We start from the raw sequence: 22,418 nt of genomic DNA, 5'->3' as shown, positions 1-22,418 counted from the left end.
TTTCAAATTTATGTGCATAGATTTGCAGAGTTTTGTTTTATTTTTATATCCTCTACATTGTCAGTGATTCCTTCTTGTCATTTCCCATTTTTGCATTTGTGCTTTCTTCATGTTTATTAAATAATAGCTAATGATCAATCTATTTTGTTAATTTTTCCAATAACTAGAATTTTAATCTATTTAATTTGCTATTTTTCTTATTCATCTCATTAATTTCTGCTTTTGTTATTGTTACTTCCTCCTGTGTGCTTCCTTTTGGTTTATTTTTCTAGCTGTTTGATTTACTATTTACTTATGTTCATTCTGTCATTTTTATTTATGTAGATGGTAGGGCAATGAATTTTCCTCTGATAATACTTTTACATAGATTCTGATATATAGTATTTTCATTATCTTTCAGGAATTCCTTAATTTTTGTATTTCCCTTTTCATTGTACATTGCATAATCGGTTTTAAATTTGTAGTTAGAAAGACCTTTTTATTTTCTCGTTTTAATTTCACTTGGGACTGGTAACACAGTGTTTTTATTATTTCTGCTTTATAGAAGCTACTGCTGTTTTCTTTATGCTCTAAATGTCCTCTTTTGTGTGAAAGTTCTATTTGCCTTGGAAAGAAAATCTCTAACATCAGGATGGTAATATTTGATATATGTGCAAAAGATTTACCTCGTTGATTGTATAGCAATTAAAATGAGCTACAGTGACAGCCACATTAAGTGAAACTCGCATAATTATGAAGGAAAAATGCAGACACACAATGAGTGTTAGTCGATGAACTTCTCCATTAGAATCTGTTGGGGATCTGCTGGGCCTTTTTGGCTTTCTTGAGCACTAGACTACAAGTCATTGTGGTCCTGGGAAGTGTCCCTGGGTGTAGCCAAAAATTATTTTAACTGGATTCAGAAAAAAAAAAAAACCAAACTTCTCAAATTGGACAATGGATTGATATAACCTTGTAGGTAGGTCCTTTTGAACCAATACACACCCAGTGGTTGTAACTGATATGACTACAAGTATTGTGGGAAACAGATATTGTAAGTTCCCAGTGAATAATTTAGACAAGCAGTATGGTTTCCAAATATGCAGTTCCATAGAAGGCCATTCTATTTGGATAGAATGTTTAATGATTTAATGATGTGGGGGTGGGGGAAGGATAAGATGCAGGTAAATTGTAAGAGACACAACTCATAATTAGCCCTTTTCAGTCTTCTTTTTCCCTCCTATGCCTCCCTCTGGGTAACTGGGCTACCGAATTTGCAAGTGGCAAAAAGGAGTGGGGATAGAGGCTAGAAGACCGTAACTGGTACTTCTTTTACTGCCCCACTTTGCATTGTGGATCTGGTAGATTATGGGTATTTGTAATGATCATAGATACAAGGTGACAACTGCCATGGTATCTCTAACATGGCTCACATGTCAGGGAGCAAGAGGGATGTTCTAGAATGGTAGTGTATAAGGAAGAAACCACTGAGCCACCTAGAAATGAACATGTCCAGTTGGTGTGGATTAGACACGGTGAGGATTGGCAAAAGGGTGAATGAAGCCTTTGCTTCAGGGAATTATCGTACCACTCATGTTGTGGAAAGGGAACGGCAACTCCAGCTTGTAGGAAAGAAACACCTCAGACCCTGGGAAATCGGGTGAGGGAAGTAGCATTGCCCTCTCTTACATTAAATATCTCTGGAAGGACACATAGGAAGGGGATGAAGAGGGGAAAATGTCTTTAGTCTTTTGTACCTGCTGAATTTTGAACCAAGTGACTATTTTATATAGTTTAAAAAACATTAAACATTTAAAAATAAAACTGTACCTAAATCTCAAACTAATATTTAGAAATTAATAGTCCCAGCCATAATGCTAGGGCACTACGTAAGGACCTAGAATATAAAAGTACTCAATAAAAACAAGTTAGATTTTTTTTAAAGTGGCATACACTTAAGTCATACAATTTTCGGGTAGGAAATTGTTTTAAAGATGTAGATATACAAGAATAGGGCAAGCTGTTAAGTTAACTTTATTTTTATTTAATACAACTGATGAATTTAACAGACAAATATATTTTAATAATATAACAAAGTTATTATTGTTAGGGTATTATCTACATTTTAAGGTTTTTTAAGTCAAAGACTTAACATCTGAATTTTAACTATTTTTGAAATGTAAAATGCACAATTAGTAATACCCATACTACATATCTTAGAATTTTAAAGTTTTAGTGAAAACATTTGAGTCTCTGCAGGTAAAAGCAATAGTTCTCCTGTATCTAAGGAAAAAAATGTAGTACTAAAAAAGTGCCACTGGATTTAGACAATGCTAAACTGTTTCCTTTTTGGGGAGGAGGACAAAGTACATAATAGTATAGAACTAGTCATTTTCATTATACTAGTATAGAACTAGTAATTTGCATTATGCTTTGTAACAAGCACAAGAGTGCTTATTTATAGTAGATATTAACCACAATAAATAACTCCTCAAAAAAGATCACAGCTATGATGGGTGACAAGCTGTTCAGTCATTGCTGAAAATAGTCCAGAGTTTTTTAAAAAGTGCAATCTTGATCTGAGATAAACTTAAGTCTACCAATACCAAGAAATAGTTTTAGGGACTTCATATAAATACAGTAACCTGTCTTTTTTGTTTTGTAAAATAGGATTCTACCTGTTCTAAGGAGGGGAATAGTGGTAGATAGCAAATTCTGGCAACAAGTATGTTTCTAGCAGGTGAAAGCCTGGTATGCATTCTACAAGATGCATCTTTTACGGAAAGAAAACATGCTTATTAGATGTATACAGTACTTTTCAGGCACTTGACCTCACTTGGTAGCTCAGATGTTTGTTTAATGGAAAAACATTAAATTACATATTGGCTTCAAGCCATGTTCCCATAGAACATCTGCGTTTCATAAGCTAAATCCAAATGTTCCCTGCTAAAATCAAATAATGATGCCATATACCCAATTCAGAGAAAAAATTTAATAGATTAAATAGATTGAATTGTCTCAATTTTTAAGGTTTTCTGCTATAAATTTTTCTTAAATCTTTGTTGCCTGTTACTTGTCTGAATGTTAGCAGAAAAAAGGCTTGACAACTGTGAAATACTATGCCCAAATGACATTAAAATGAGAACTGCTGATCAGTACAATATACTGTTCATGGAAATATGCTTATATTTTCACTCTTACACTGCTTAAGAGCCATATTTTCTCAGTAAATGTGTTCCTAGTTCATATTATAGGATTCAGTATGTAAACATTTCAATGTACCCAAAAGAGCATTATGAATTTATCTATTATCCCTAAATATGTTTGGTGAACCTCTACATCAATGCCTGGCTCCAAAACTATCTTTGGAGTCCATGCCAAAGGAATGCTTTCGGATATAATCTAAGGATAGGATTCTAAGATGAGACTGCCAAATTCTATTCTAAAATGAAAAAATATGGCAAGATTCCGGTATGGATGCCACTGTTTCCATTTTTTTCTTGACTATTTAGCATGTAGTTTAAGTGTGTTGACATTAAGGATTTTTTTATATGCATGTATCACGGTATTACAATTTGAGAAAATTCTGCAATATATTTTCAGGCAATTGGCTTTAAAATAATGAAGCTTCAGCTTTTAACACAAACAGCCCTGAGAACAATGCATTCATATTACAGCTCAACTAGAAATAATTGAATTGAGAAACCTTAAAGTACAAAAACAAGTTCTGGAAAAGTTGTAAATTAAAAAAAAAAAAAGTTACCAACAGTTGAGGCACCACCAGACAATACTTTTAAGAGTTGGGAGTTTGGAAAAAAGAACTAACATACAAAGCTATGTGCATACATGTGCACATGCAAATTGTGTTGTAATGAAAAATTGTGTCTCAAATTTTACAGCCTAATCATTTTATTGCATGTCTCCTATTATAGATATCATGCTCTGACTGCAGGAGAGTTTTGGTAATTAACAGAAAGCGCTGGTACAGAGACTTGTATCATTAAGGGAAACAGAGTCAAGAGCTTGGTTAGCAACAATTTCTTCAAGTGACTGACAGCCCCTGGAAGGGAGCATGAAAAAAACATCATAATTATGTTTATGATGCAAATGCTAAGTCAAAGTAGCAATGATATGATCTATGTTGTAACAAATAAGGTATAACAAAGTCTTCACAGTATAAATAAAATGTTCTAAAAAGAAACAAATACTCAACCTGTTAATAAATTGGTGAAAGGTATACGGATAAAAATGGCTTATCACTGTACAATCTATCAAAATGACAGTCCACATTCTATACATGGCAACTCATGATTTTTAACATTTGCGACAAAAAAGTACAACAAATATTAGGAATCAACTTTAACATTGCTGATGTCTAAAAGGAATGAAGTCACTTCTGTTCTATGTTAAAAAATACATGTTCCCTACTTCCTTTTAATATAATTAATAAAGCTTTACTAAATGAAACATTTTGTTCTAGAGAGATATCTATTGACTTATGTGAAAATAAAGTCCCATATCTTTAAAATCTATACTTATATATCAAGAGTATTTATACTTCATATATTACTTAAAATGAAAATATTTATGCATAAACAGCTTTTGCCATTCAAATATGAAGATAGAGATGCATTATTATAATTTGTACACCCTTAATTTGTACACAATTGAAAATATATGTGAAATTTTACAAGTTAGGAAGAACAGGGGCATGCTAATCAAGAGTTAATACTAAATCATAACACCAGCATGGTTAAGAGGGGCCATAGGAATGACCTGCAAGCAGCACAGATTAATAATTTTCTGGAATTCCTATGAGTTACAATGCCAACCAGTAGGAATTAAGATACACATTGCAGAATACTAAGAAACTAGAGCAGTATGTATTAGGTACTTAAATAGAATACTGGAAAGAATGTAGCCTAATTTTAATTGTGCTTTAGATGGGCAAATGCTAAAATGTTATACTAAAAATGACTAACTACAACCTCACTATTTCTTGTGTTTTAGAAATTTCCTCTTTGCATTTCTCTTAAAGTATCTTGCTTCTTCCCCAAATGGGTTTGCTGAGGCTAAGACAAGATTTAAAAGTATGTACAAATTAAACAACTAAAATGTGGGATCTTCTGTTACTAATGCTATTACCAGTCACTGATTAGATCAGTTACATCATCATATATGGTATACTTTCCTTCAGAAGATAGGAACAAAGTGCTTTTTAGAGGTCAAGGCATGATGGGCGAAGTCTAAGAGCCAGTCTTGGAGAATTAAGGTATTTCTGAGATAGTGATTTTGTTCTATATTTTGCTCCAATATGATGATTGTTACTGAGTCAAAGGTCCTCACAAACCCTGTGATAATGTCTAAAATTCTGGAAATAATATACATATGACTCAAAAGATTAAATAGAAATGCAGTGGTGTCACCTAAAATACCTTTTAAAATAATTCAGTTTATAGAATTATTAGTTATATTTCACACCAGCAACTAAGTCACACAACAATCAGAAAAAAAAAGCATATACTTAAAATAAGTTAAATAATAATATTCATATAAAGTAATGTTGCTTTCATGATTCACTTTCAATTCACTTTAGAACAAAAAGGACATAAAATTAACAAAAATTCCAAATCAATTTAAGGAATTCTCAGTTTTTGTTTAATAAATACATTAATGTCAAAAAATCTACTTAAAAATGGTTGGAAACGGGCCAGGTGTGGTGGCTCATGCTTGTAATCCCAGCACTTTGGGAGGCTGAGGCAGAAGGATCACCTGAGGTCAGGAGTTCAAGACCAGCCTAGACAACATGGTGAAACCCCGTCTCTACTAAAAAAAATACAAAAAAAATTAGCTAGGTGTGGTAGTGCACACCTGTAGTCCCAGCTACTTGGGAGGCTGAGGCAGGAGAATTGCTGGAATCCGGGAGGCAGAGGTTGCAGTGAGCCGAGATGGCACCACTGCACTGCAGCCTGGCTGACAGAGTAAGACTCCGTTTCAAAAAAAAAAAAAAAAAAAAAAAAAGAAAAAGTTGGAAAGGAGTATTTATTGATAAATAGTAGTATTTATTCAACATGGTTGGAAAACAAGCATTGCATAGTATCCTGTAAAGCAGATCACTCCCTTTATATGTTGGGGGCAAAGTTAAAAGCAAAAACAACTGAAAAGCAACTTCTCATTTTTATGCTGACTTACAAAGTCCTCACATAAAAATGTATAGATTTAATGAACCCTCTTTGCCACTGTCTTTTGTGTCTTCCTTATAATCTTACTTGCTAACTTTCACCCAACAGTTCAGTGCCCTTCTGCCAACCATAAGAAGGGACTAAAACCACCATCTAAGGTTATATCAAGTTTGCTAACAATTTGATAAATAGTATGACCAAAGTAATTACGTGGTTGCATGTGGCCGACAAAATAACTGCCACTTTTTGATAACATGATTTTTGTTTAAGGATTTGTGTTTGCCCTACACAGGCTGAAACTGCAACAATTCCAGTATATAATCAGTTCATTTAATATTAAATCTGTAATTAATGCAGAGTAGTTCAACTTAAACGTGGTACTTCAATACCACTTTATGCTACATTGTTTGATTTAAAACCCTGGTTTATCTTTTAACTAAAACACAGGAATGATTTGCTCAGACATCACATCTGCCGAAGCTATCTTGTTTGTTTCTTGAACTGACATACTGAAAACCACAGGAATATTATAGGAAACATACCTACAAAGTTAAAAAAAAATACATATTGATAATTTTTAAAAATTATCAATTGCTTGCAAAACTAACCCAGCACAATCTGAAAACAATTAAAAAAAGAAATGAGGTTGCTTATGAAGGCTATAGCTTTGGTGACAACTTAGAACCAAATTAGATCTGCAGTTGATTCAGACCTAAACAGTGTTCATGCCTGATGTTTCCATTTATTTGCAGGGTTTTATGGCTACGGCATATTCTTCACTCATTGCACACATCACAGACACCTAGAAGGAAAAAAGCAGGCAAAAGGTTATTCAGGAGACAATACACATAGAAGATATAATTAGTTCATTATATATTGTATATTTGTGGATATTTTGTACATAGGGACTTCTGAAAGGGGTATTCCAAAACAAGCTACTTTCTTTACAGTTTTCTAAAGCAGAATTTCTCAAATAGTGGTTTGTAAGACAACTTCCAGGAAAAAGGAAAAATAACTATAAATGTTTGAACACTTATTACACGTTACATTTCTGAAAGTTTTAACAAAGACAGTAAATCTCCTTCACTTTTTAACACTCCACTAGCATAATTTCTTACCTGCAAGAATAGCTCAGGGCCGGATGCCTTGTTCAGGGCGGTAATCCTAGCACTTCTGGGAGGCCAAGGTGGGCAGATTACCTGAGGTCAGGAGTTTGAGACCAGCTTGGCCAACATGTTGAAACCCAATCTCTACTAAAAATACAAAAATTAGCCAGATGTGGTGGCGTGCGCCTGTAATCCCAGCTACTCAGGAGGCTGAGGGGAGACTCACTTGAACCCGGGATGCGGAGGTTGCAGTGAGCCGAGATCATGGCACTGCACTCCAGCCTGGGTGACAGAGGGAGACTCCATCTCAAAAAAAAAAAAAAAAATGGTCAGTTGCAGAGCTTCAGAACAAATTTGGGTTTGAGAGTAATGTTGATGTAGCAAAAACAAACTTTGATACTTTCTTTGGTAATGAGTCTCTAAGGGTTTTATGGAAAACCTGCCTGAGAGATCATTTTCAACATTTTAGCAGTACTTTTAAACCACATTCCATATGTAGTATTTTATGTTAACTAGTTGAGGCTGAAGTTTTTACAAAATGGTTTTCAAAAACAATCCTTCTCTAAGTCTTTACCTGTACATCTTCACCTGCATTGTATTTTCCTTCTATTTCTTTGCCTAGTTCACCTTCTGGCAGTTTAAGATCCTCACGAACTTCACCAGTTTCTGTCAGCAGGGAAAGGTAACCATCTTGAATGCATATCAGCTATTAGAAGAAATTATATCATTTGTGCTGATTAGATTATATCCACTTCTTTGTAATGTTTACACAGTTAAATTGCAATTGATATTCTTGTAAGTACAAAGTAATACATTAATATTCTTGGTATTTAAAAATGCTAACAATATAAAAAATATAAAATATGTACAGAATGGAAGTATAAGTTTATTCCTCCCGGTACTTCCCATACCCAATCTCTGCATTATTAAACAGTTTAGGTTTCTTTACAGTGTATTCCATTTATGTTTACAAAATAAATATAGTTGCTTTTTTTAAAATGAGATATTGTAAATACTTTACAGTTAGCTGTTTTGACTTAATAATATGTCTTAGAGATACTTTCTAACCAGAAAATATAAACCTACCTTAGTTAACTACCACATAGCTGCATGGACATACTATAACTGATTTAACCAATTTCACATTACTGGGCATAAAAGTTATTTTTGCTATTACAAACAATGCATTTTCTAATTTGAGTACGAGCAAAATTAAGTGGAAAATTTTTGGTCTTCAGCCAACAACAACAACAACAAAATCCACTAGTGTATGGATAACAGTAGCGAAAAAAAAAAAAAATAGTTGTCAACCCAACCTGCAAAAAAGCACAGTTTTGATACCACTGAACTTCTTTTACTACAGGAATGAGGAAACAACCAACCTCCACTCATTTATTCTATTCATGAAAGCATGTACACCATTAGTATGCCTAGAATCCTAACACGTTTTATAAAAGGCTATTATCCAGAATATCAGCTGCTAATACCTACAAAAGGAATCAAAGACAATGGCCCTTGAACCCCTGTAAACCACTACGATATAACCCAGACATATCGTTGGGATTGTTCTCCTCCACATACAGCACCTATCAAAACTGACTATGGCTCTCCACAGAAACTCCATCTACCACAGGAAATTTGTTTTTATGTCTAGAAATCTCAAAAATAAGAAATCCTACAGAGCCACAACAAAGAATTTTAACTAACCTTTTAGACCCTCAAATATTTGTGAGATGGCTTGTAGAGAAGTAGGAGCAAGGAGGTTAAGGTAGAAGTGTAATTTTTAAAATATATATAAATATATATTTATTTTATATATTTTTATAACTATTTATATATATAAAGATGGGGGTCTCATTATATTGCCTAGGCTGGCCTCAAACTCCTGGGGTCAAGTGAGCCTCTGCTTTAGCCTTCCCAGGAGCTGGGACTATAGGTGTGCACCAATCCACCTAGCTTGAAGTGTAATTTTTAAACAGCCACAACATTCCAAGGCAAAACTTTCTGATTTCTGTTTAGTTATTCCCTAAAGCAGAGCTTGTCTATTTCAAGAGTTAAATGTTCCTACTGTGCCACTAGTGACTGAAACACAGAAGCCAAATAATAATACTGATATTTTGAAAATGATGTATGTAATGGAGTTATTTTATTTTTTAAGAGTTAAGAATCAAACTGTGGCATGAAATATATAAAGCATTTCAAATGTGAAATGTATAAATATTATAAAACATCTAGTAAAACAATGCATTTACAAACATTAAACATCTTATAGAATAAATTGCTATATTAAATACAATTAGAGTTTTTAAAAATAAAACTAAGCTATGAAAAACAAAAATAATGCGAACAAATTAATCTTTGATATGGTTTGGCTTTGTGTCCCCACCCAAATCTCATCTTGAATTGTAATCCCCACATGTCGAGGGAGGAACCTGGTGGGAGGCAACTGGATCATGGGGTCAGTCTCCCCAGTGCTGTTGTCGTGATAGTGAGTTCTCTTCAAAGTGTTTAGCAGTTCCCGCCTCACTTGCTCTATCTCCTGCCGCCATGTAAGATGTGCCTTGCTTCCCCTTCGCCTTCTGCCATGGTTCCCGAGGCCTCCCTAGCCATGTGGAACTGTGACTCAATTAAATATATTTTCTTTATAAATTACCCAGTCTCAGGTAGTTCTTCATAGCAGTGTGAAAAAGGACTAATACAGAAAATTGGTACCAGGAGTTTGGGCCACTGCTATAAAGATGCCTGAAAATATGGAAACCACTTTGGAACTGGGTGACAGGCAGAGACTGGAACAGTTTGGAGGGCTCAGAAGAAAGAAAGATGAGGGAGAGTCTGAAACTTCCTAGAGACCTGTGGAATGAATTTGACCAAAATGCTGACAGTGATATGGACAATGAAGTCCAGGCTGAGGTGGTTTCAGATGGAGATGAGGAACTCATTGGGAATTGGAACAAAGGTCACTTCTGCTGTGCTTTAGCAAAGAGACTGGCTGCATTTTGCCTTGCCCTAGAGATCTGTGGAACTATGAACTTGAGAGAGATGATTTAGGGTATTTAGGGTATCTGGCAGAAGAAATTTCTAAGCAGCAAAGTGTTCAAGAGGTAACCTGGCTTTTTTTGAAAGCATACAGTCATATGCATTCACGAAGAGATGATCTGAAACTGGAGCTCATGTTTAAAAGGGAAGAATAGCATAAAAGTTTGAAAAATGTGCAGCCTGACCATGTAGTAGAAAAGAAAAACCCATTTTCTGGGAAGAAATTCAAGCCAGCTGCAGAACTTTCCATAAGTAACAAGGGGCTGAATATTAATAGCCAAGACAATGGGGAAAATGTTGTAAATGGGGAAAATTTTGTAAAGATGGGGTTTCACCACATTGCCCAGGCTGGAGAACTAGTTTTTAAAAATAAAATTCACAGAAATAAGTTTCTGGACATTCCAGATATCTTCATGGCATCCCCTCCCAACACAAGCCCAGAGGCCTAGGAGGGAAAAATGGTTTCGTGGGCCAGGCCCAGGGCCCTGATGCTCTGTATAGCCTTACAGACTTGGTGCCCTGTATCCTAGCCACTCCAGCTCCAGCTGTGGCTAAAAGGGGCCAAGGTACAGCTTGGGCTGTTGCTTCAGAGGGTGTAAGCCCTAATTCTTGGAGGTTTCCATGTGGTGTTGGGCCTGCAGGTGTACAGAAGGCAAGAGTTGAGGTTTGAAAGCCTCCGCTTAGATTTCAGAGGATGTATGAAATGTCTGGAGGTCCAGGCAGAGGTCTGCTGCAGGGGCAGAGCCCTTATGGAGAACCTCTGCTAGGGCAGTGTGGAAGGGCAGGTGGGGTTAGATCCCCCACACAGAGTCCCCACTAGGACACTGCCTAGTGGACCTGTGAGAAGGGGATCACCATCTTCCAGATTCCAGAACGGTGCACCATGTGCCTGGAAAAGCCACAGGCACTCAATACCAGCCACTGAAAGCAGCTGCAGAGGCTGTACCCTGCAGAGCCACAGGGGTGGAGCTGCCCAAGGCCTTGGGAGCCTACCTTTTGGATCAGTGTGCCCTGGATGTAAGACATGGAATCAAAAGAGATTATTTTGGAGCTTTTAGACTGAATGGCTGTCCTGCTAGGTTTCGGACTTGTATGGGACCTGTAGTTCCTTTGTTTTGGCCAATTTCTCCCATTTGAAATGAGAGCATTTACCCAATACCTGTACCCTCATTGTATCTAGGAAGTAACTAACTTGCTTTTCATTTTATAGGCTCATAGGCAGAAGGGACTTCCCTTGTTTCAGATGAGACGTTGGACTTGGACTTTTGGGTTAATGCTGGAATGAGTTAAGACTTTCAGGAACTGTAGAGAAGGCATGATTGTGTTTTGAAATGTGAGAACATGAGATTTGGAAGGGGCCTGGGACAGAATGATATGCTTTGGCTCTATGTCCTCACCCAAATCTCATCTTGAATTATAATCCCCACATGTCAAAGGAGGGACCTGGTGGAAGGTGACTGGATCATGGGGGCAGTTCCCCCATGCTGTTCTCATGATAGTAAGTGAGTTTTCATGAGATCTGATGGTTTAAAAGTGTTTGACAGTACCCCCCCAGCTTGCCGTCTCTCCTGCTGCCATATCAAACATGCCTTGCTTCCCCTTCACCTTCCTCCATGATTATAAGTGTCCTGAGGCCTCCCCAGCCACGTGGAACTGTGAGTCAATTAAATCTCTTTTCTTTATAAGTTACCCAGTTTCAGGTAGTTCTTTATAGTAGTGTGAAAATGGACTAATACAATCTTTTAAATTGAATTATTTATTAAAAAATCTTAAGTTCTATAGAAAAGTTGCAATAATGCAATGAAATCCCATATCCTTTACCTAGATACCGCCATTGTTAACATTTAATCACATGTGCACTATTTTCTCTATGTATACATCCAACATATATAACATCTATCATATACATTCTTAATATTTTTACAGAACTATTGAGAGTAAGTTCCAAAGATCACGATTCTTCAGCAGTAAATACTTCAGTGCAACAGCCATGACTTTTCAGCAATTAAAACTTCAGTGTATTTTTCTCAAGAACAAGGATATACTCTTGGATAACAACAATTTATTTTTCAAAGTCAGGGAATTTAATACTGATAACCTATTATTCAATATATAGTACATATTTAAATTTTCCAATTATCCTAGTATTGTCCTTGATAGCAACTTATTTCCCTAACTCCCGGGTCATATCTTGTATTTATTTGGCTATCATATCAGTTTAGTCTCTTAATTCTAACAGTTTCCCCCACCCCTTAACTTTCATGGCATCAACTTTTTGTTTTTTGGCGGGTTTGGTTTTTGTGAGACCAGGTCTTGCTCTTTCACGCAGGCAGGACTGTGGTGGCATGATCATGACTCACTGCAGCCTCAACCTCTGGGGTTCAAGTTATCCACCCACCTCAGCCTCCAGAGTCACTGGGACCACATGCATACAACCACTATGCCTTTTTTTTTTTTTTTTAATTTATTTTTATTTTTTGTAGATACAGGGTCTTCCTGTGTTGCCCAGACTGGTCTCAAACTCCTGGGGGTTCACTATTTTATATATTATTCCTCAGTTTGTGTTTGTCTCACTGTTTCCTCATGATTAAGGTAACATTTTTGAAAGGAATACTATACAAATGATGTGCCCTCAGAGTATCCTATCAGGAGGCAAATGTCAATTTGTCCCATTACAAGTGATGCCAACTTTGATACGCTAAGGTAGTTATCTGCCAGATTTTTCCACTCCAAAGTTACACTTTCCCCCTTTGTAATTTGCAAGCTTTAAGAAAAAAAAAAAAAGCCCAAAGTGTCACTGTCAAGTCCCCAAACATATTTTTGTGCAAATGTTTCCATCTTCTCTCTGACTCCATAGAGTTGGAAGGTGGGGATGGTAAGGAAATTGTTATAAGTATCTTCTTCTGGTCCTTTACCTTTAAACAAACCTACTGATTTGATCACTTTTAGATGTTTTTGAACAATTTTTTTTGGTAGAAAGTAATTATTGTTAGTAGCAAGCAGGGAGACAGCAGAGGTGAGGGTCAAAAAACTTTAGCGATGTAAGGCATGTGGAGGCATACCAAGCTCTTGAGCAGTATATGAGGTTATAATGCTATCAGAATGTGGTATTTTTGGCTGGGTGCGGTGGCTCACACCTGTAATCCTAGCACTTCAGGAGAGGCCAAGGCAGGCGGATCATTTGAGGTCAGGAGTTCGAGACCAGCCTGGCCAATATGGCAAAACCTTGTCTCTACTAAAAATAAAATAATTAGTTGGATGTGATGGCATCTGGAGTCCCAGCTACTTGGGAGGCTGAGGCAGGAGAATCACTTGAACCCAGGAGGCGGAGGTTGTAGTGAGCTGAGATCACACCACTGCACTCCAACCTGGATGGCAGAGCAAGACTCCATCTCAAAAAAAAAAAAAAAAAAAAAAGAATGTGGTATTTTTTGTTTCCTACTAAAATAATCCAGGGCTCCTTGGATAATTCCAGGTCCAGATCAGGAAGTGTGTAAGATGAACCTGGAGCAAGCTGTTGTACTAAAAAGCAAGGAGCTATCAAGGAGAATTAAAATTTGGCCCATGTCAAAGGGACTCAAGAGCTAACTTGAATAAGCTCCCATTGGCCAAGATGGAACAATGTGAGAATCAATAAGGACAATAACAACAGTGGATTGAAACATGAGTATGTCTAAATGCTTGAGTTTATAATGAAAAAATATGTATTTGGTCATCTTCAGTGGATGCTAGGAACCAATTTATTTTATAAACTGTACCTTAAAGGGAAAGAGTCAAATACACCCACCCCTGCTACACACACAGACACTGTCTCTTAAGGTAAACAAACAAAATTTGATGAAGGGAAGTTTCTTTTTATAGAAGTATTCTGGCTAAGAAAAACCAATGAAGGAATGACAGATCATAAATTCTGTCTCCTCCAATTAATAGATTGAGACAATGATCACGTATCTGATAATATCACAAAAGGAGAAACAATCAGACTTATTTATCTAATGACTGCATAGAACATTATGGAGTAGTCCTGTTAAAGGAAAGAAAGAAAGAAAATAAAAATCTGAACTGAATCTGATCAAGACTCTACATCTTACTACCAAGTTTCAGGAAACACAAGGGACAGAGGAACATGTTAAAAAACAAAGAAATGCAATTAGCAAAATCCATACAGTAGGAAAGTCTACAGAAGAAATGACCCAGTGTCTTTGTCAAAAACTTGCAGAGACAGAAGTAATCACACTGGTAATTGTTGAAGCTGAGTGACAGGTACATAGGATTCATTATACTATACTTTGAAAATTTCCACAATAAAAAGTGAAACAAAAAATGCTATAGTATATATGAATTCTAGAACAAGCACCGTAACCACTAAGTGCTGGGAGGCACAGTAAGCTAAGGAAGCAAAACATGATCTAAAAGGGAGTGTGGGGAGAGTTAGTGACTGCAGATTCTGTCTTAGATGTAGTCAGAATAGGAAAGAACACTGAAAAGGGGGAATTATTGGGAAACTACTTTGCCTCATTTGTACTACTGATATACAACAGAAGGCTGGAGAAGGTATATTATCCCTACAGGTGCCTTCCTCTTTTTTTTTTTCTTTTTTGAGATGGAATCTAGCTCTGTCACCAGGCTGAAGAGCAGTGGCGCAATCTCAGCTCACTGCAACCTCCACCTCACTGGTGGTCTCGAACTCGTGATCTCGTGATCTGCCCACCTCAGCCTCCCAAAGTGCTGGGATTACAGGCGTGAGCCACCATGCCTGGCCAGGTGCCTTCTTAGTTCTAATTTCTGAATTTAATTTTTTTTCTCAATCTATTTCAATACAACCAGACTTGTTTAGGTAACACCTATTCCTTTTTATTTCTTCCTTCTTTTCCCCCAGAGTGTAGCACTCTTGTGCTACTTCCTTAGAGTTGCTGGTTCCTGGTAGAGACTGAATGCTTGATCACCATTATTATACAGCCTAAGCAAATACCACCACCATCACCTGACCCATCATCTGACCCACCAAGCCACACAACTGGGAAGGCACAGCAGCTCTCCATCATTGAGTGGAAGTAGCGTATATGAGATCAGCTTGAGAAGGACCTAAAGGTACAAACAAGTTGTATAAGAAGTGGCTCAGACTCAGAAAACACCTTCTCTTACCACATTGACACTTCTCCCTCAACTCATACCAATGACTTGATGGAGAGTTGCCTATGAAGACAGAACCAGAAGTGTGTATTTGCACTGATTATCAGCTGTAGCTAACAATTTGGCTGGAAGGTTAAGGACACAGAAAGAACAAGATAGGAAAACTGCTGACAGTAAGGTTTGGAGAAGTGGTATGTTGACAGACCTCTCCAAATAAATTGAAGAATGTGTCCACATGAATGCTCACCAAAGGGAATCTGTAGAGATTAGGCTCTAAAAAATTAGGTGTACAAGGTGATTCTCACTGTGAATGTGTGAATGCCATTCAGCTTTTTTTTTTTTTTTTGAGACCGAGTCTCGCTCTGTCACCAGCTGCAGTACAGTGGTGTGATCTCAGCTCACTCCAACTTGCACCTCCTGGGTTCAAGCAATTCTCCTGCCTCAGCCTCCCAAGTAGCTGGGGTTACAGGTGCGTGCCACCACACTGGCTAATTTTTGTATTTTTTGTAAAGACGTACAGGTGCCATTTTTTTTTTTTTTTTTTTTTTTTTTTTTTGAGATGGAGTCTCGCTCTGTCGCCCAGGCTGGAGTGCAATGGCAGGATCTTAGCTCACCACAACCTCCACTTCCTGAGTTCAAGTGATTCTCCTGCCTCAGCCTCCTGAGTAGCTGGGATTACAGGCACGCACCACCATGCCCGGCTAATTTTTATATTTTTAGTAGAGATGGGGTTTCACCATGTTGGCCAGGATGGTCTCGATCTCTTGACCTCGTGATCTGCCTGCCTTGGCCTCCCAAAGTGCTGGGATTACAGGTGTGAGCCACCGCACCTGACCTCAGCTTCTTTTTATAGCTTCCCTCATCTTTGCTCAGTGGGATCAATGACACAGGCTTTCTCTCACCAATACTAATCTGACTACAGCCACTACTGAAAACCTCACAGAAACAGGAGTGTCTTGAAATGGCAGAACAAGAACATAGAACAAATGAACAAGAAGTCTTGATATGTTCCCCAGAAGAACAGCTGGTTACCTGACTGCACCCCTTCCATCATGAAACAGGCAGCAATTTTTTCTTATTGCAGTAGTTTTACTCTACATATGGATTTGCCTTTCTTGCCTGCAGTGCTTCTGCTAAAATCTCATCCCAATTTACAGAATGCCTCATTCCTGTCATAGTATCTCACATTGCATCACTTCTGACTAGAAAACTAATTTTACAGGCAAAGTAACGAGGGAGTGAAACACCCAGATAATTCGCTGGTTCATGTACCCTATCATTCCAAAACAGCTTGCTTCTGTGGATCGGCCTAGTGAAGACTCACATATGGTACCTGCTGGATGGTACTTTGTTGGCCTGGAGTGTTGTTTTTGGCAGGTTACAATATATTTCAATATATGGTGCTATTTTTCCCATAATAGAATACACAGGTCTAGGAACTAAAGTTAGTGGCTCTTCTCATGATTACCCTTAATGATCCTGTAACAAATATTTGCTTCTAGTCCTTGCAATATTGGGCCCTATTGGTTTAGAGGTTTTCCATTTCCAAAGAAAGACTGCTTCCATCTGAGAACACAAGGATTCCCATGAAACAGGTAAAAATTATAGACAGACTTTAAGCTCAGGGAATTCAATTAACATATCTGAACATTCAAATAATATACTACTTATTTGAATTCAATTAACACATCTCAACATTCAAATGATATACTACTTATCTGAATTCAATTAACGTATCTCAACATTCAAATAATATACTACATATTTGAAGAATATACTAGGATTTAATAGTCACAGTTTTGGCAATTCACTAATAGTCCAAAGATCCACAATATATACTTTATTTGTCTGTAGTAATTAGTTTTCCTTCTGGAAAATGGTCTTCAAATGGCAGGTAAAACTTTAGTAAATGCAGAAACGGCATTTAACTTGTGGTGAGGTTTATATCAACACAGAACTTTCCAAAGAAATATGATTCCAGAGAGTACTAACGTCTGAGTAAGCATTTCTCTATGAATTTGGGGATTCCCAAAGTTATATCTGGATGTATTTATAATTTACACCACCACTGAGTCCCGGACATCTATAACTACTTTTGGGAGAAGTAATGTAAATAAGCAATTCTAATCCAAGCTAATCTTGAAAAAGAAGTCAGGAGACAATTTTTCTTTCATTCTGAACTTATTTTAAAACACATAAAATTAAAACTATAAATATTAATATGTTTTGTTTCCTGTTTACTTTTTAATTATTATAATGAACAGAATACATATTTCTCTTTAGCCAACTGCCAAACTGGCACTCAAAATATTGAATTCAGCAAATATAAAGGATTACACACAGCCAAATAATGAGTAGGTATTTAATCAAGGCACTTGGTTAGGTAAGTGAAGACCACCAAAGCACAATAAATATAAATAGAAAGGCTCACAGAACTTTTTTTTTTTTTTATACAGCGTCCCATTCTGTCACCAATGCTGGAGTGCAGTTGAGTGATCATGGCTCAGTGCAGCCTTGACCTCCGGGGGCTCAAGTGATCCTCCCACCTCAGCCTCTGGGTCTGCTGGGACTACAGCTGCGTACACCACCATGCCTGGCTAATTTTTTTTTTTTTTCCATATTTTGTAAAGATGGGGTTTCACCACATTGCCCAGGCTGGAGAACTAGTTTTTTAAAAAAAATTAACAGAAATAAGTTTTCTATGCTGACTTGAAAATGAAGAGCTGAGAAATAATGAGTAATTTCTATGCCAGACATTGTTGTATTAACTAATTAAACCTCAAAATGATCCCATAAGACATTATTATTTATATCTTTGCTTTACAAAGAAAGAAATGAAAGCAAAACAGGTTAAGTAACTTGTCAACCAAGGTCACACAGCTATTAAGTGCCAAAGTAGAGACTAGGACCAAGCCTGACTGGCTTGAATCATCCTCTTACCCACTTTGCAGTGCGGTGTACATACCAAGGGCTGGGATAAGGGTGAAGTAAGACACTTGTCTTGGGTGCAAAATTAAAGAAGGCACCAAAAAAACCTCAGTGACCAGATAAGCATTTTAATGCAATATTTTAAAAATTTAGAATTAATGCAAAAATCCTATGATAAAATACCAACATTTTAAATAAAGATGGGATCAGAATTAATTTTCTTTGCGCCTTGAACTCCCATATGGCTTGTCATTGTTACTAGTTCTGTCTCTATTTAAAATTTTGTGCCTGAGGCAAGAGCCTCCCTCACTTCATTCGCCTCATCCTAGTCTAGGACCCAAACCAAATTTTTCCTTTAAGTCTTGAGTTCTGATCAATGACTGGCTAACCTTATCATAGTATAATAGTAATTATCTGAACTGCTGATACCATCTTTCTGAAACATGCAACAGGCAAAAGCATTCTATATTGAATGAATATTACTGAATATAATTAATACTGAATATTTGAAGCATTCACATTTTAAGATGAAGAGAAACCCAATTTTGACAAAATTCTATGCTCAGCTTTAGCCTGCTGTACTATCCTTACCACATTCAGTAATCACATACACATTTAACAAATATTTTTTGAGCACCTACTATGTACCACATCAAATTCGGTGCTCCAACAATAATGAAATGATTAAGTAGACTACATATTTAACAAATGTTTTTTGAGCACCCACTATGAACCACATCAAATTTGGTGCTCCAACAATAATGAAATGATTAAGTAGAATTTTTACATAGGAAAAGAGGGAAACAGAACAGTACTTTTTGGTACATATCTACTTATGGAGTTCTTATGGGGTCCATTTTCTCATTTAATCCTCATATTATCCCTATTTTGTAGATGAGAAGACAGGCTCAGAAAGGTTGTATTACTTGTCCAAAATCATCCAACTAGAAAGTGACAGAACTAGATCCAAACCCAGATCTACCTGGTTAAAAAAACCCACTTGCAAGACATTTCAAATTTCTACAAAGACTTCAAAGCAACCTAGAAAACATTTATGACAAGTCGGAAAATGAAAATATAGAAGTGTTTACTAGATTAAAACTACAAAAAAGTATGTTTGCATGTGGACAAACAGCAAAAGGAAATCATTAAGTAAGTGTAGTTGATAGCAACATTAAAAAATTTACACAATAAAGGGTACAGAAAAAAATCAGTTTAAGTTGGATAAAACAAATACCAGTGTCAACTTTGTAGTTTTACTACGTAAAATGAGCAGAAATGACTTTGATATATGATATGCTTGATGTAGAAACTGAAGACTTTCAAGAAAAGCTTTAGTTATGAGTAATCTGAGCTTCCACATTCTATAAGGTCAACTATTTGGTTATCATCAGTACTACAAACAACAAAATGCTATCATTAAATATGACCTACCCAAATGTATAGCTGGAACTAAAACTTGAAATTTACATATATAATTTAGCAAAAGGTCACAGCATGGTCACTGAACGTAATTTAACCAATTACATAGTTTTTGTGTTTTCTTCACCATACTCAGTGACCATGTATTTTATATTTATGGCTTTCAACTTATTTCCCTACTTAAGAATGTCAGGTTCTGACTAACACTCATTAATACAAAAACTTGGTAGGAACATGAATTTCAGTAGTTTCTTGAATGTCTTAGGTCTGATCAGTGAAAACAAACAAAACATCCAGGAGGGATGTTTTAAATTAGAATAAGAAATATATTACAACAGAGAGAATAGTACTTTTACTAAACATTGGACTTAATTACAATATGCAGTCACTTGGCCTGAGGAGCACTAATAAGTATTTGACTTTTTAAAAAATGCAAGAATGTGAAAAAAAATAGCAAACTAGCAATAATCCTAGAAAAGGTACAAGTGTTAAACATCACTATTTCTCCAGTTTCTAAGATAGGTGGTGCCTAATAATTGGTTAGAAAAACCTACAAAACTACTCTTGGGTTTTGTCAAATTATTACTGATAGTACAAAGTATTTGCACCTTGAAGAAACAAGCAACATTCTAAAGAAAATCAGTGCTTACTTGATAATCATTTCTCTTAATATTTGGAACATCCATGTTGTGAGTAGAAGGACAAATATCTTCATATTTTTTGCCCGTGAAAATATCAATTCCAACAAGGTGAACCTAACAGAGGAGAACAGGAAACCTGTTTAATCTCTGCCAAGTATATCACTCATTACACACACAAGAGCACAATACCAACGCTGATTACGACAGATTCTTTTTCTCCGCCTTCCAAGGTCATCTGATTTTACTTAAAAAAAGAAAAAAAGTAGTGGTCTTAAAATTAAGAGGCAGTAAACAACTAAACAGTATCACGACATGTCAAGACCCAATATAGTTCAGTGATTCAATTACGAGATTACACAAGAAAAATAAAGTGTAGGTTTCTTAGAATTGCTGGAACAGGTTTTCTCATCTGTAAACTGAATAGATCTTCTAAGTCACTAGGATTCAGGAAAGTTTCAGTTCCCAGTTAATGAACATTGTTAAGGGCCCAAGAAGGGAATGCTACCTTTCAGTATTCAACGTAATAACTGATCACCCAGTAATTGTGGGAAGGAAAAAACAGTGCTTATTACAAAATTTTAAGTATAGAAATCTCATGATGTGTAACGGAACACAAATGATCAAAGTCCCAACGCCAAAGCCTGATCTGCAAGGGCACTTACCTTGGCATGACCATGCTTTCCAGTTTTGGAAGTTGACATTTCCACTATTTTGCATGGTCGTCCTTTGAGCACCACGAAGCCGTTTTTGCGCAAGGCCGAACACTGCATAGGGTAAGTGCTGGAAGCCCCCGCATCTCCAGTAGTGAAATCAATTTCGTCCGCCATGGTGGGCTGGGGAGATGGTAGTTTTTCCGACAGAACTACACACAAAAAGTTTGTGTTTGCTTTTCAGCAACGGGTATGTAGGCAGCGAAACGTCTCATTTCGGACAAGTTATGTGCCAGGCATCACGGGCCTGTTATTTCTGCACGTAAGGAACACCCACCCTAGACTAGTGGACACTTTCTAACTCTGGCCTCTACAAACTTTTCCAGCTATTGCTTGGGGAGGTGGGATAAGAAGTAGCAGAGGAGCTCGCTGAGGGTGGGGACACCCGCCCAGGGCGCTCCTCCGCACTGGAAACAGCAGGTTGCGGCCCCTATCTCCCCACCGCAGAAGCCGGCGACCTTCCCGCGCCGCCCAGCACTCGGCCGCCGCCCCGAACCCTATTGCGGGGTATCCAGCCCAGGCCGCACGTCCCCGCGAAGGATGCGGGGTAACAGAACCTGGCCGGCGGCACCCGGCCCTCTGCTAGCTGGCGCGCACCCCGCCCTCCACCCTTCAACGCCGCCGCCGCGGCCGCACACGCGCCCCCTGTTCTGCCGGCATCCTCGGCTCAGCTCGGCCCGGCCCGGCCCGGCCCCACCAGGGCCTGAGCCACGGCGGTCCCGCGCTCGCCTCTGTTCCCCCATCCATTCTCCTTCCTTCCCTCGGTCAGCGCTTGACTCTGGGCGCCTTCCCCGGCCCTGCCTCGCTCTGGCCCCATCCCCACCAGCTTTTCCCCAGGTCCTCACCTTTCAGCTGGCAAAGAGTGCCTTTCGTCTGCGTACCCGCGCTAGTCCCCTACAGCTGCGGCGCCGGCGGCGGCGGTGGCGGCCGCAGCAGTTCCAAGAGACGGGGCGGGGCCGCCACACTTTCCACACCCCAGCCTCCCCGCCCTTACCCGCCCCCACCTCAGCCCTATTTCCGGGATAGGCCCCGGAGCGTCACAGGCACCGCCCTCTCGGGCTACCATTGGCTACCAGATTCCCGAGGCTCCGCCCAGTCACGTGAAGAGCGCCCTGGCAACCCCACGTGCTGCGGATTAGTGCACTTCCGGCGTGGAGCGCACTTTCAGCAGTCTGATTGCCGAGGTTGAGCTCGCTGGCAGAGGAACTCGTGCCTTCCAACTCTTAGGTTTGTTGCGTTCGGGTCGCAGTCGACTTTAATGGGAACCAAGCAAGGCACCCA

The 22,418-nt window shown here is 38.0% G+C and overlaps 1 protein-coding gene across 2 annotated transcripts; it reads right to left on the bottom strand.

Moving 5' to 3' along the window:
• Positions 1 to 1,972: 1,972 nt before the first annotated feature.
• EIF5A2 (eukaryotic translation initiation factor 5A2) lies at positions 1,973 to 22,141 on the bottom strand. Of its 2 annotated transcripts, XM_023213455.2 has the most exons (6): positions 21,983 to 22,141; positions 21,090 to 21,289; positions 20,437 to 20,541; positions 7,842 to 7,973; positions 6,874 to 6,963; positions 1,973 to 4,039 (listed from the first exon to the last, which is right to left on the bottom strand). In XM_023213455.2, exons 2-5 carry the CDS (start codon positions 21,252 to 21,254, stop codon positions 6,904 to 6,906), a joined length of 462 nt encoding a protein of 153 aa, XP_023069223.1. In that variant the 5' UTR covers positions 21,255 to 21,289; positions 21,983 to 22,141; the 3' UTR covers positions 1,973 to 4,039; positions 6,874 to 6,903. The 2 variants fall into 2 exon arrangements, with proteins under 2 accessions (XP_023069223.1, XP_023069222.1); XM_023213454.1 differs by having other exon boundaries at positions 3,871 to 6,963.
• Between the last annotated feature and the right edge of the window lie 277 nt (positions 22,142 to 22,418).

This window comes from Piliocolobus tephrosceles, chromosome 2 (assembly GCF_002776525.5).
Source record: "Piliocolobus tephrosceles isolate RC106 chromosome 2, ASM277652v3, whole genome shotgun sequence".
NCBI classification, from domain to species: Eukaryota; Metazoa; Chordata; class Mammalia; order Primates; family Cercopithecidae; genus Piliocolobus; species Piliocolobus tephrosceles.
The sequence above is the reverse complement of the archived record's forward strand: the minus strand, read 5'-3'. Positions and strand labels throughout refer to the sequence as shown.

What these genes read in the sequence shown, in the direction of transcription:
- EIF5A2 (XM_023213455.2), bottom strand. Translation starts at nt 21,254, where the DNA reads ATGGCGGACGAAATTGATTTCACTACTGGAGATGCGGGGGCTTCCAGC. An exon ending in GAAAGCATGGTCATGCCAAG is followed by an intron (nt 20,542 to 21,089) that starts GTAAGTGCCCTT and finishes CTCCTCTGTTAG; the next exon opens with GTTCACCTTGTTGGAATTGA. An exon ending in ATGCAGGTGAAGATGTACAG is followed by an intron (nt 6,964 to 7,841) that starts GTAAAGACTTAG and finishes TTTTCCTTCTAG; the next exon opens with GTGTCTGTGATGTGTGCAAT.